This window comes from Apiospora phragmitis, assembly GCF_038363925.1.
Source record: "Apiospora phragmitis strain CBS 135458 chromosome Unknown utg000007l:2111988.0-4706623.0:1.0-2598199.0, whole genome shotgun sequence".
Taxonomy (NCBI): domain Eukaryota; kingdom Fungi; phylum Ascomycota; class Sordariomycetes; order Amphisphaeriales; family Apiosporaceae; genus Apiospora; species Apiospora phragmitis.
This window is the reverse complement of record NW_027117406.1, coordinates 1,119,705-1,132,180: the sequence shown is the minus strand read 5'-3', so window position 1 is coordinate 1,132,180 and position 12,476 is coordinate 1,119,705. Positions and strand designations below refer to the sequence as shown.

General features: G+C 52.2%; 3 protein-coding genes across 3 annotated transcripts; 1 reads left to right on the top strand and 2 right to left on the bottom strand.

Moving 5' to 3' along the window:
• Nucleotides 1–2,484: 2,484 nt before the first annotated feature.
• PG994_007957 (uncharacterized protein) lies at nucleotides 2,485–2,859 on the bottom strand (the record flags this gene model as incomplete). The annotated part of the gene is made up of 2 exons (XM_066859366.1): nucleotides 2,485–2,653; nucleotides 2,675–2,859. The coding sequence occupies 2 exons, from the start codon at nucleotides 2,857–2,859 to the stop codon at nucleotides 2,485–2,487; spliced, it is 354 nt and encodes a 117-aa protein (XP_066714853.1).
• A 774-nt stretch (nucleotides 2,860–3,633) lies between these two features.
• PG994_007956 (uncharacterized protein) lies at nucleotides 3,634–5,502 on the bottom strand (the record flags this gene model as incomplete). Its single annotated transcript, XM_066859365.1, has 3 exons — nucleotides 3,634–4,772; nucleotides 5,006–5,224; nucleotides 5,283–5,502. The coding sequence occupies 3 exons, from the start codon at nucleotides 5,500–5,502 to the stop codon at nucleotides 3,634–3,636; spliced, it is 1,578 nt and encodes a 525-aa protein (XP_066714852.1).
• A 1,504-nt stretch (nucleotides 5,503–7,006) lies between these two features.
• On the top strand, nucleotides 7,007–12,290 carry PG994_007955 (IQ domain-containing protein containing GTPase activating protein; the record flags this gene model as incomplete). Its single annotated transcript, XM_066859364.1, has 6 exons — nucleotides 7,007–7,237; nucleotides 7,522–7,684; nucleotides 7,739–9,193; nucleotides 9,347–10,260; nucleotides 10,302–11,830; nucleotides 11,900–12,290. The coding sequence occupies 6 exons, from the start codon at nucleotides 7,007–7,009 to the stop codon at nucleotides 12,288–12,290; spliced, it is 4,683 nt and encodes a 1,560-aa protein (XP_066714851.1).
• Between the last annotated feature and the right edge of the window lie 186 nt (nucleotides 12,291–12,476).

Here is a 12,476-nt window from a genome sequence, read left to right as displayed (position 1 = left end):
TGGGTTATTACAGTCCCGTGAAACCAGTCCTGGTACCAAATTATAATGCGCCCGAGGGCGACTACGCAAGTTCTTCTTTGTATTAGTCGAGACTTCTTAAACTGCTCACCAATGACCTACCACCGGCAAGCTCGAAATGGTAGACAGTGAAAAGAGATACGGTTAACTCACAAGAAACCGAGGCCAAATGCTATCATGATGCCTTGTTTTTTCCGACTCTCGAGTCTCAAAGGGAACAACTGCCAGATGGGTATGGAAAAAATTGCAAAGTCAAGCACTACCGTCGACACAAAGTTGATCATTGCGTTGATTGTGACTTTGTAGTGTTCTCCTGCGTTGAAACCAATCGAAGGGTCCCCTGGGAAAATGGTATAGAGGCTGCCCGTGATACATACGGAGGCACAGACGACGGTGAGATAGGTCAGAATGCTGATTACTGTCTTGGCGGCATCCGAAGTGTTGCTGAAAATCTCATGAAGTAGGGCCAGTGTGGAGAACTTGAGAAGGAAGACGCAGAAGGCAAATAGCAACACGATTGCGTCCGAGCCCTGTTACACTTGGTCAACATGCCTGAGGGCGTAAAGTCGTTCATCTGGCCAAGGAAAGGAAGACCCCATTACATACATTGATGTACTGTGCCATTTCGTACTCGGTTATGCCAGGGTAGGCATTCGGGTCCTCTTTCTCGATAGCAACTACGAAGGTGGCTATATAGACAAGAGTTACTTGGAATCCCGGGACAGCATGTTGAAGAAATGGGCTGCTTACAGAATATTACTGTCCCCCAAAACCCCAACAAGGTGATATTAGCCAGCAATATCAGGCCATCACTCCACTGCAGCCGCTGCTCGGAGATCCTTTTCGACCAAAAGCGGAGCCCAACAACACTGGTTGTAAGTATACTGAATACTATCACCAGTGCTATTATGGTCCTTTGGCCAGTGGTTTGTACGGGGTGAAGAGAGACCATGGTTGATATCGGCTGGTGTGAGCCAGTACCACAAATTGCAAGACAGGTATATGAATAGGTCTGCCTAGAGTTGAGGTCAAACGTCTGGGGAAGAATATATCAAAAAGTCAGAGTGTCCGTACCATATAAGAGGTTTCTTTTAACATGATCTGAATGCTGTCGGATGCAATTCATTACTACTGTGCAGGGGCTGTTCGTTACCCCTTGCCTGAAGCAAGGCGTCTTCCAGGTTCGCAATATTGTCGTTCAGTGGGCCTTACCCGAGGCGGAGAAAATAGGCGATACGAATGTGACATGCAGCCAACCATGCCGATATATTAGACAAATCCCTAAGTAGATATGTACATGGTGATGCCTCCGTCAAGATAGTGGACTCAGCTATGCAGGTGGCCCTCTTCTCTGTATCTGTCGCTCAAAGACTCTCTTAGGCTGCAGGAAAGGGACCACGAAAGTTGAAGATATGGTCTTTTCTTTGCTGGGCATGCTTCAATGTGAACTTGTCTTTGCTCTGTGGCGAAGAGAAGGCATCCCAGAGGCCGCCGCGCGAAATCAAACGCTCGGCGGCGGACTTAAGTATATTAGCGGAAAAGCTGTCAACCAGGGACAAATGCGAAGATATGATTGTGTATGGTGTGCTGGCCGACTTAACCGCATAATTTGCTGGATGCAGCACGCTTGGTACGACATGAATGTTGTCGGATGCGACTGCTTACTGCCATGTCTAGCATGCGAGGAATACCAGTCCTTATCCGCTACATAACTCTGAATAGATTACATGCAGGTACTTATCCGGCTATTATCATGTCATTCGACGCCCCTTGCCTCGATCGATACAAATATCCTCTGAGCTTGATCCGAAGTTGCTCAATGCCCCTTGCCTCAAGCAAACAAGCACGCTTAGCGACATCGTTGGTTCTAGTGGCACTTCCGAACGGTATCGTCAACTCAACTAATCTGGTGGCGCTATGCAGCTGGCAAACCTATCTATATGGCACATGGGGTTTGTCTGTCAAGAATCAGTCACATCAGGGTGTCCGAAAACCACGGTGCAACTGTAACTATAAATAAACATTACTGCTTATCCTAGCCTCCCGGGAAAATACTTACGATGCAACGGGCATAGAGTCTGTGAAGACACTAAACTTGCAACGGTATCTCGGTAATTATATGAAAACCCGTTCGTTCCGTTCGACGTTTGCTCGACGCGGAGCAGGGGACCTCCGGGTAGGGCTCGCGTATTTGGAGGCCAACCAACCAGCTTAGGTTACGTAGGTTCACATTCACGCCTTGCCATCCTCTCCCACATCTGGCAGGAGGACGGCAAGGTCCTGGTCCTCTTCAGGGACATGAACCTCTACCAGAAAATCACCACATGTCGGATCGCAGCCTAGAAGGCACTGGGCTATACCTGGAGTGACGACTGCTTTATTCACGAGCCGACCCCGGCCGAGCTGACCGGGGTCACCAAATTCATGCCCAGATGGTAGGTAGATGCTCATACCTATCCACTCCCCTTATCTTGTCACGGTGCCGAACGAGATGTGCGGCTCGTTAAGTGACGAGGAGCCGCAGCGCGACGACGCCACGACGACGCCCCCGCATAGTTTGGGGAGCGTCGCGTCGAGGTCGGCCACGAGCCGCGACGGCGCCAGCGTGTCGCGGACCCAGCCCCCGGGAGTCTTGCTGTCGATGGTGAATGGCTACGCCGCAACGCCGGCCCGGCCGAGCAGCGCCTCGTAGCAGCCGCACAGCTGCGCGCTATCGAGCTGCGTGGTGCCGAGCTGCCGCAGCGTGGCGAAGAGGTCCTGGACGGCGCTGGTCGTGGAAAAGCTGCCGTCTGAGTGTACGGAGGCGCAACCCCAAGTTAGGGCGACGGGAGCCATGGCCATACCTTGGTAGAGCAGTGACGGTTAAGAAAGCCTAGCGAGTGCAGCCGCTCCTGGTACTGGATGGCCACTTCTTAGCTGGTGGGCCAAGTACGTTGGCAACGTACTCATCTCAATGAAGGGTGCTCTGTGTATTAGGAGCCTCCTGTTCGAACAGTCATACCAACTGACCCAGGAAGGATCTTATTGTATAGGCAGTGTAAGACATTCTCGCCAAGTATGACGCCCGCGGAATTCATTGCTTGAAGACCGTAAAGGTCGTTCCGCATAAATGTTCCGGGTTTGCAGGTAGTCTGCTTTTGTGTCAAATCGACGACGCTTGGGATTGGGGCAGTTTTGATCTCGAAGACCCGCTGTTCGCTTTAACGGGCAATCAACATGACGGGGGCGTGCTACGTATCCGGATTTGCTTCAACGTCAGCCAGTTGGATGATAGTGAAATAAATTGAAGGCGCCGTTGTGGACTTGGTTGTCATCAAACAAGATAGTTAGGAATGGAATGTCCAACTGGCGTGCGATGGGACGGTTACTTTGTCTCTTTGGTCACTGAGCAGAGCTTGATAGATCACGCAGAGCGCATTATCAGATAACACAGGGTATAATGGGGTTATCGATCAATTTGATTGAACGCAATGCTTTTATTTACCCCAAGCCACGCCCCCATCCTAGGGTCTTCGGTATCTCATGAACATTCATAGCAAATCGACCCCGAGATTCGCTGAAACCAATGTACCGCCGTAACGCCCGTATCCGTATATGCATATCTCTTTGTTTGCTTTAAGCGTAGAGCTTCTTCTCGTAGCTCTCCATGTTGACACCACCTTCCAGCTGAGCGCTGGCAGTGCGGATCTCGAAGCGCACAACGCCAGCCTCAACTGACTCGTGCAGCTCCTTCAGGCTCTTCATGCCAGCATCTTGCATAGAGTGTTTTAGACCAGCAGCAAGGTACGGCACGAACTTGCCAACAGAGCCACGGTGGGCCACAGCGCCAGCAACACCCTGGGCAACAAGCACACTGTCACCTTCGGAGAAGTAGCGGGCGGTGCCGGCATTGCTAGCCTGGCTGTCCTTACCGCCGCCACCAGCCTTCTTGTCTTGCATGGCATCAATGCTGCCCATGCCACGGTAGGCCTTCACCAGTTTACCCTCACGGGAGACGAAAGAGGTACCAGGAGACTCGGTCGTTCCAGCCAAGAGGCCACCCATCATGATGGTAGAAGCACCCAAAGCCAGACCCTTCACAATGTGACCAACGTTTTGAATACCGCCGTCGGCGCAGCAAGGAACGCCGTACTTAGCGGCGAAAGAAGATACGGAGTAGACAGCGGCAGCCTGCGGGCGACCAACGGCCATAACCTCTTGTGTAATACAGGCGCTTCCGCTGCCCATACCAATACGAAGACCGTCAACACCAGCAGCAATTAGGGAAGCAGCCTGCTCTCTAGTCACGACGTTTCCACCAATGACATCGATGCCAGGAAACTCCTTCTTGATCCACTGAACCATTTCAATCTGGAAGATGCTGTTACCTTGGCTGCTGTCAAGAATGACGACGTCCAAGCCTGCTTCCACAAGCTTCTGCAGGCGGATCTTGTCCTCGGGCCGCGTGCCAATAGCAGCAGCGCAAATCAGCTGCTTGGAGTCGGGCAGCTTGGAGGCGAGCGGGAAATGGAGGTTCTTGGTCAAATCGGAACGGGAGATCATGGAGACGAGGTTTCCATCGTTGTCCACAAGAGGCAGCTTGCCCTTCTTGGACTTGGCCAGGATTCGGTTGGCCTCGAGCAACTCGACGCCGTGAGGGGCGGTGATCAAGTCCTTGACCATGACATTCTCAACGGTTTGGTTGTAGTTGTCCTCGAATTGGAGGTCGCGGTTCGTAACGATACCCAGTAGCTTAGATCCGAGCTTGCCAGTCTCTGTAATATGACATCAGGTCAGTCAAGTGATCCGACTCGTGAAGTGAAGATACGAAAGGTATGATTGATGACATCTTCATAAAGAGCATAATTGATTCCTCATGACGGTTAAGTCGATACAGTGGAACGAAAGTTAAAATTTTATTGTTTGTAATCATATGATGTTGCGGGCAGGATGGCACACTGATGACCCAGCGAGAGAGGGAAAGGTTCGCGTTCATGATGAGACTTACCAGTAACCGGGAATCCTCCGAATCCCCACTTCTCCTTGAGAGCGCGAGCCTCACCGATAGTTGTCTCTTTGGTGATGACAACGGGGTCGGTGATGAAGCCGTTTTCGTATCTCTTGACTTGGCGCACCATGTCGGCCTGCTCATCCGGGGAGCAGTTGTGGTGGATAACACCGAGGCCACCCTGGAGAGCCATGTGGATGGCCATCTCGTGCTCAGTGACTGTGTCCATAGGAGAAGAGCAAGAAGGGAGTCTTCAGGCTAATTCTCTTGGTGACACGCGACTCGAGACTGACTTCGGAGGCGGGGAAGCCAATGTAGCCCGGCATAACCAGGAAATCATTGTAGGTGAGACCACCGTGCTTCTTGGTGTCCATGAGGTCCTTGATGCCGAGGCCATCACGGCTCTCGTAGCTCTTCAAGTCCTCCACGGCATTCTTGTAGTCAAGAATCTGGGCGTCGCCGTTGAGGCCGTTGGTGGGGGTCATGGTGTTGGGCATCTCGACGAGGAGAGATTGGGGGATAAGAGCAGAGCTAGTTAAAGCTGTGCAATGGGGAATGGGAGATTGCCGTCAGACAATTGCTTTCACACAGTAAAGTAGACGACGATTTTGGCGATGCACCCTTCCCGAGAAAAGAAGGGAAAGAAAAGGCAGAAGGGCTCGATCAGAAAACTTTTTTTATTAGTGACCGTCAGAACCCTGGAGTTTTTTTTGCGCCGGATGCGGGGCATTCGAAGAGAATTGTTAGTGAAGGACTTTGTGCATGGAGAGGCTCTGACTGGATTTGGCGCCCAGTGAAAGGTACAGAGGTACGCGTCTAACACTGCTGATTGATTTTATCTTATCGGAAAATGATCAGTAGCTTAACAGGAGCTTATCAGAAGCTTATCAGGCCATGGCCCGAACTAGACTCTAGCATAAACGGGGACGGTGAAACTAGCTTGCATAAAGGTGGTTTCATATGAAGATGCATTAAAAGAAGAAAGGCCTACTGCAGTGCAGCTGTGTTGTGTGGCTTGAATTGGCGAAAGAGAGGGTGGCTGGGACAGTCAGTCTCGGACTGATTGGGCTGAAAGTGGAGAAGTGCTGACGTGCTGTGGCACCAACCACCTCCCACCCGAACCCACCTTGTCCACACACACCCACGAAAAGCGCCCGCTTCCTTGCTCGCCCGTTGCCCTGAGCACCCCCGAAAAGTAAACAAAAGCCAGGACTGAAGACCTTCCCCAACCCCTCCACCGAGCGAACGGGAATCGCCTACTTTGTCCATCAACGATCATATCTGCCCGACGCTGTATAATGAGGTCGTATTAATGGCTGTGGCTGACTAGAGAGTATCGGCCTTGTTGTAAATCTCCTTCATTGGGCACTTGACGATACCCTCACCTTGCAATTTCACTTGTCTTCGTCAAAATTGGTCCGCCCTACCTCGACCTACCGACTTGCCGCTTCTGGTAGCTAGCCGTCTCTGTGCGCTGCGCGCTACCACATCTCATATCAGTGCTTTTTTGTTTTTTACATTTCCCTCTATTTGGACCAAAACACTAAACCTCGCGCGCTACTGTCGGCCTTGTTTCGTCTGGTTCTTCATTTAGACGCATTGCCATCCCATTTCCCATCTGGGTTCATCATCAAATTCAACTTGTTTTAGAGCCCGGCCTTGGAATTGAGACGTCAACAACCGACCCGAAGCTTGCGCCCTGGATCCCCTCCTAGCTGCGGGCTAACAAACAGCGAGGAAAACAATCCGCAGCCCTTCCAACCCTCGCCATATCCCTCCTCCGGCCTCTCCGTCTCCGTGTGTATTTCCTAGGTATTGCTCCTGTTTGCAATTCTTTCAGCTGCTTTCCCAAACAGAAGTACATACTCGCTTGGCCCTGGAATGATATCCTCAGCAGCTGTAATGCAGCATTCAATAACCGACGACGACGGCGCAAACATCAACTCCAAGGACAAGCTTCCTTCACTGTTCTAGCCGTCGCCAATCTGCTTCCATAACAATATGTCGCACCGGCCGCATCCACTCCGGCAGTCATACACTGTTGACTACGCCAGTCTCGACAGTGTCAATGGCGTCAGTCGTCAGCCCTCAACGACCTCGTCGTCGGCTTCGTCTGGATACTCATACACCTCCGACTCCTACGACTTTGGAAGAGCAAGCACCAATTCATCCATCTCGAGCGTCTTTGGGCCCACGGTTCGTACCCATAAGCGCGGTATGAGCGAGGCGCCCGTACGTCAAACACCCTCAAGGTTGACAAGAGCGAACACCTTTGATGAACCAAAGGCCAATGTTCAAGATATATATAACATGGCGCGCCAGTCTCTACGGCCTCTGCCACAGACACCACCGGCAACAGCTTCTACACCCGCACCTGCGCCGTCACCACCTTCTCATCGCACAACACCAACACGGACAACGCCGACGCCAACGCGGACTTCACCTACCAGGACGCCCACACCACCACGGCATAGTTCTCATTCTCATGAGCGCGGTAAAACTATAGACATGGGCAGGCTCTCCATCTCCACCGGGATCTCCAATGGGATCTCCAATGGAATCTCCAACGGGAGGACGTCACCTACTCCCATGTCTCGCCCAAGCACCGCTCGGACAAGCACAGCGCGACCGACCTCAATGCTACTCACTCGCTCCGACTCGATCCGGCCAGGTTCAATGGTACCATCTCATAGCTACTCCCCGATGTTCCGCACTCTCCTTTGGCACCGCCAGACCTAGCGAAACTGGGGCGTTCCTCGACAAGTCAGCTTCGAACGTTATCAGCGGCAGCCGAAGAGTTTGCAATCGCATCGCCTACCCAGGAAGTCACAGGTCTTCGCGGTCGCCGGAGGCTCCAGCGAGTCGGCAATGCGAACGGATCACGTCCCGGTGATAATTATGGTTTCGGTGGGCGCAACTGGATGGACAAGCAGCGCCAGTTTCTGCAAGCCTATGAATATCTGTGCCATATCGGTGAGGCGAAAGAGTGGATCGAAGATATCATACATCAGCAGATTCCGCCCATTGTCGAGCTCGAAGAAGCTCTGAGAGATGGTGTTACCCTAGCCGAAGTCGTCGAGGCTTTGAATCCCGATCGCAAGTTTCGAATATTCCGCCACCAACGCCTTCAAGCCCGACACTGGGACAATGTTGCCACTTTCTTCAGATACCTGGACCAGGTGGAGCTGCCTGATTTGTTTCGCTTCGAATTAATCGATCTGTACGAGAAGAAGAACATCCCAAAGGTCATCTATTGCATCCATGCTCTGAGTTGGCTGTTGTTTCGAAAGGGCATCGTGGATTTCAGGATCGGCAACTTGGTTGGTCAACTGGAATTCGAACACCACGAATTAGAGGCTATGCAAAAGGGACTGGATAAGCTCGGAATCAGCATGCCTAGCTTTGGCAATATGGGTGCCGATTTTGGAGTTGAGCCTGAGCCTGAGCCTGAACCGGAAGAGACAGAAGAGGAGCGAATCGACAGGGGATTAGCCGAAAATGAGGTTATGATTGTCGATCTCCAGGCTCAAATGCGCGGTGCTTTGCTTCGCCTGCGCCTAGGACAAATCATGAATAGTCTCTGGGACTCCGAAGATTGGATCATTGATCTCCAGTCCAGGATAAGAGGTGACTGGACAAGACAAGTCATGGATTACAGGCTTCAGATGAAGAGATTCTCTGTTCAGTTGCAGAGCGCCGCTCGCGGATATCTGGTCCGCAGTAACTTGATGAACAGAGAGAACTTCTGGAAGAGCAAGGAGAAGAATATCATCAAGCTTCAAAGCATGATGCGGGCTATGAAAGTCCGCCACGAAGTGCAAGACACGCGATCTCAGTTACTGAAGGCAGATCGCCCTATAAGGAACATCCAGGCTGTTTTCAAAGGTTATCTCGCCAGGGAAAAGCTGCACGACACGCGATCTCAATTACTGGAGGCAGATGGCCCCATAAGGAGCATCCAGGCTGTTTTCAAGGGTTACCTCGCCAGAGAAAAGCTGCATGTCCAACGGCAGGAGACCGAGAGTACCGAAGAACCTGTCAAGGATTTGCAGTCAGCGATCCGTGGCATGCTGCTTAGAGGCCGCGTAGAGGCGGATCTGCACGAACTTCACCTACAGGAGCCTGCCATCAGCCGACTACAGGCTGCCGCGAAGGCAATGCTAACTCGGGATCAGGTCTCGCAACAGCGTGATTCTCTTGAGCAGTTCGTACCGCAGTGGGAAGCTCTCCAATCCATGAGCCGGGCAAGAAAGATTCGCTCAGACGTCGAGACAACCAAAGCCGAACTCCGCCAACACGAAGCAGAGATAGGTTCTCTGCAGTTCTAAATTCGTGCCGCAGCTGTCCGTCGCGAGATTAGCGAGAAGCTCGAAGCATTGAATGCGGAGGAGCCGGCTATCGTGGAGTTGCAGACTTTCGCTCGGGCCATGTTAACACGTGCCCATCTTGCAGCAGATCTCGATGCTCTTGAGGAGGAGTCTCTAAATATTACTGACCTTCAAGCGAGGATACTTGGTTCCTTGTGCAGGCAAAAGCATGAAGCTCTCTTGACTGAACTCCAGTCGCACGAGGAAGGCATTACTTCACTGCAAGCATTAGCTCGCGCCATGCTGTGCAGAGCCCAACTCGGCGACTTGCTTGCCGAACTGGACGAACACGAAGAGTCTATTAGCGAGCTTCAAGCAATCGCCAAGGGGTTCATTGTGCGGATCAACTTCGAGGAGAAGAGGAAGCACTTCAACGAGAACATGTCCAAGGTTATCAAGATCCAGAGCTTTGTCCGTGGCAAACTGCAGGGCGAGGCGTACAAGAGCCTTACAACTGGCAAGAACCCCCCTGTTGGTGCTGTCAAGAACTTCGTACATTTGCTGAATGACAGCGACTTCGACTTCAATGAAGAGATCGAATTCGAGAGAATGCGCAAGACTGTCGTGCAGCAGGTGCGACAAAACGAAATGGTGGAGCAATACATCGACCAACTCGACATCAAGATCGCACTGTTGGTCAAGAACAAGATCACCCTGGACGAGGTCGTTCGCCACCAAAACAACTTTGGCGGTCATGCCAGCAACGTACTCGCCAACTCCACTATGGCATCTGCCAACCAGTTTGATCTGAAGGCCTTGAACAAGAGTTCCAGGAAGAAGCTTGAATCTTACCAACAGCTCTTCTTCAACTTGCAGACCCAGCCTCAGTACCTCGCTCGTCTTTTCAAGCGTCTCCGAGAGCAAGGACCGCTGAGAAGGAGTGCAAACGTATCGAGCACTTAATGATGGGCTTATTCGGTTATGCCCAGAAGCGGAGAGAGGAGTACTACCTCTTGAAGCTGATGTCTAGGTCGATCCGAGAGGAGGTCGAGTCATGCACCACTATTCAGGATTACCTGCGAGGCAACTTCTTCTGGTCCAAACTGCTCAACAATTACACAAGATCGCCCCGGGACCGCAAATACCTGAGAGATCTTCTGGGCCCCCTGATTCGTAACAATATCATCGAAGACCCCGCTCTGGATCTCGAGAGCGACCCGATGCAAATATACAGATCTGCCATCAATAACGAGGAGCTCCGAACCGGGCGGCCCAGCCGAAGACCTCTGGATATTCCTCGTGACTTGGCTATCAAGGACCCGGAAACCCGTGAGCTTTTCATCGACCATCTTCGTGACCTTCGAGAGATCTGCGACCAGTTCCTGAACGCGCTCGAGGATTTCTTGCCCAGGATGCCATATGGATTACGGTTCATCTGCCTACAGACTTTCGAGGCCTTAAGCCAACGTTTCAAGAGGGAGCCTCAACACCAAGTACTCCAACTTGTGAGCAACTGGGTCTGGCGATTTTATCTGCAGCCTGCCGTCATCAACCCGGAGGCAGTAGGCGTCATCGAGAAATCACTGAGCCCGTTACAAAAACGAAACCTGAGCGAAGTCGCCAAGGTGCTCAGTCAGATTGCCTCGGGTCGTCCGTTCGGTGGAGACAATATTTACCTGCAGCCACTCAATGCATTTGTGAGTGATGCGGCGGAACGTCTGGCCCAGATCACCAGTGACCTTATCTCTGTCCGCGATGCCGAAAGCACGTTCGATATTGATGAGTTCAACGACCTCTACGCCAAGAACCGACCAACCCTCTACATCAAGATGACGGACATTTTCGCCATCCACAACCTTGTCGCCGCAGAACTCCCCGCCATGTGTCCCAACCGCGATGATATTCTCCGCGAGATTATGCAAGATCTTGGTAGTGCCAAGCACAATGAGAATGAAATGCTTGCCGCAGGTTCCTCGGATATCCAGATGTTCCTGACCCCGAAACTACACGACGTTGAAGACCCTGACGCAGAGGCCAAGGCTTTGTTCATGGAAACCAAGCGCTGCATTCTCTACATCATCCGTGTGCAGACAGGTGCCAACCTCCTCGAAATTTTGGTCCGACCACCATCGGAGGAGGATGAACTGAAGTGGGCTACCATACTTCGTGATGACTTCAATAATGGCAGCAACACCAAGGGCGCTTATTCGGACGCCAACATGGTCGATGTTACGCGCATGTCGTACTTTGATATGAAGCGCAACGCTCTCGAGAACATCATGCGCCTCGAGCAACTCGGACGCATCTCGAAACAAAACTACTATCAAGATGTCCTCAACGCCATTGCTCTCGATATCCGCACCAAGAGCAGGCGCCGAATCCAACGGCAGCGCGAACTGGAAGGTGTCCGACTCACCCTGGGCAACCTGCACGAGAAGGCCAAGTACCTGGAACAACAACGCAAGAGCTACGACGACTACATTGAGCAAGCCATGGCAACGCTCCAGAAGCACAAGGGGTAAGCGATTGTTTCGGACTGATCACTCCATGCGTACCACAGATGATAGAAAGCTAACAATGACCACAGCAAAAAACGGTTCCTCCTCCCCTTCACGAAGCAGTACAACCACCAGCGTGAACTGGAGCGATCCGGCCGCGTGCCCAAGTTCGGCTCGTACAAGTACAGCGTGCGCCAGCTCCACGAGAAGGGCGTGGTGGTGTCGTGGCAGGGTGTCCCCGAGCGCGATTGGGGTGTGATTAACTTGACCATCTCCTGCGACGAGGTCGGCATCTTCAACCTCGAGGGCAGCCGCGGCCACATCCAGATCCCCGGCGCCAGCGCCCTGGTCCCCATCGAGGACCTGCTGCAGGCCCAGTTCGAGGCTCACCAGTTCATGAACCACTTCGAGGGCAACCTCCGGCTCAACGTCAACCTCTTGCTGCACCTGCTCTACAAGAAGTTCTACCGGACGCAATAATAAGGCGGCCTAACACGAAGAATGACTGAGTTGAGAGTGGGTGGAGGTGGAGTGGTATTGAAAGCGAGCAGTACTCGCGCCCGATCACGCATCACATCACGCCACACCAGTTGTCAGCGACGAAGAGGGAAAGAATATAGAGAGAAGACGAGGCATACGAAGAAAGAGAAGACGAAAAAGAGAAGA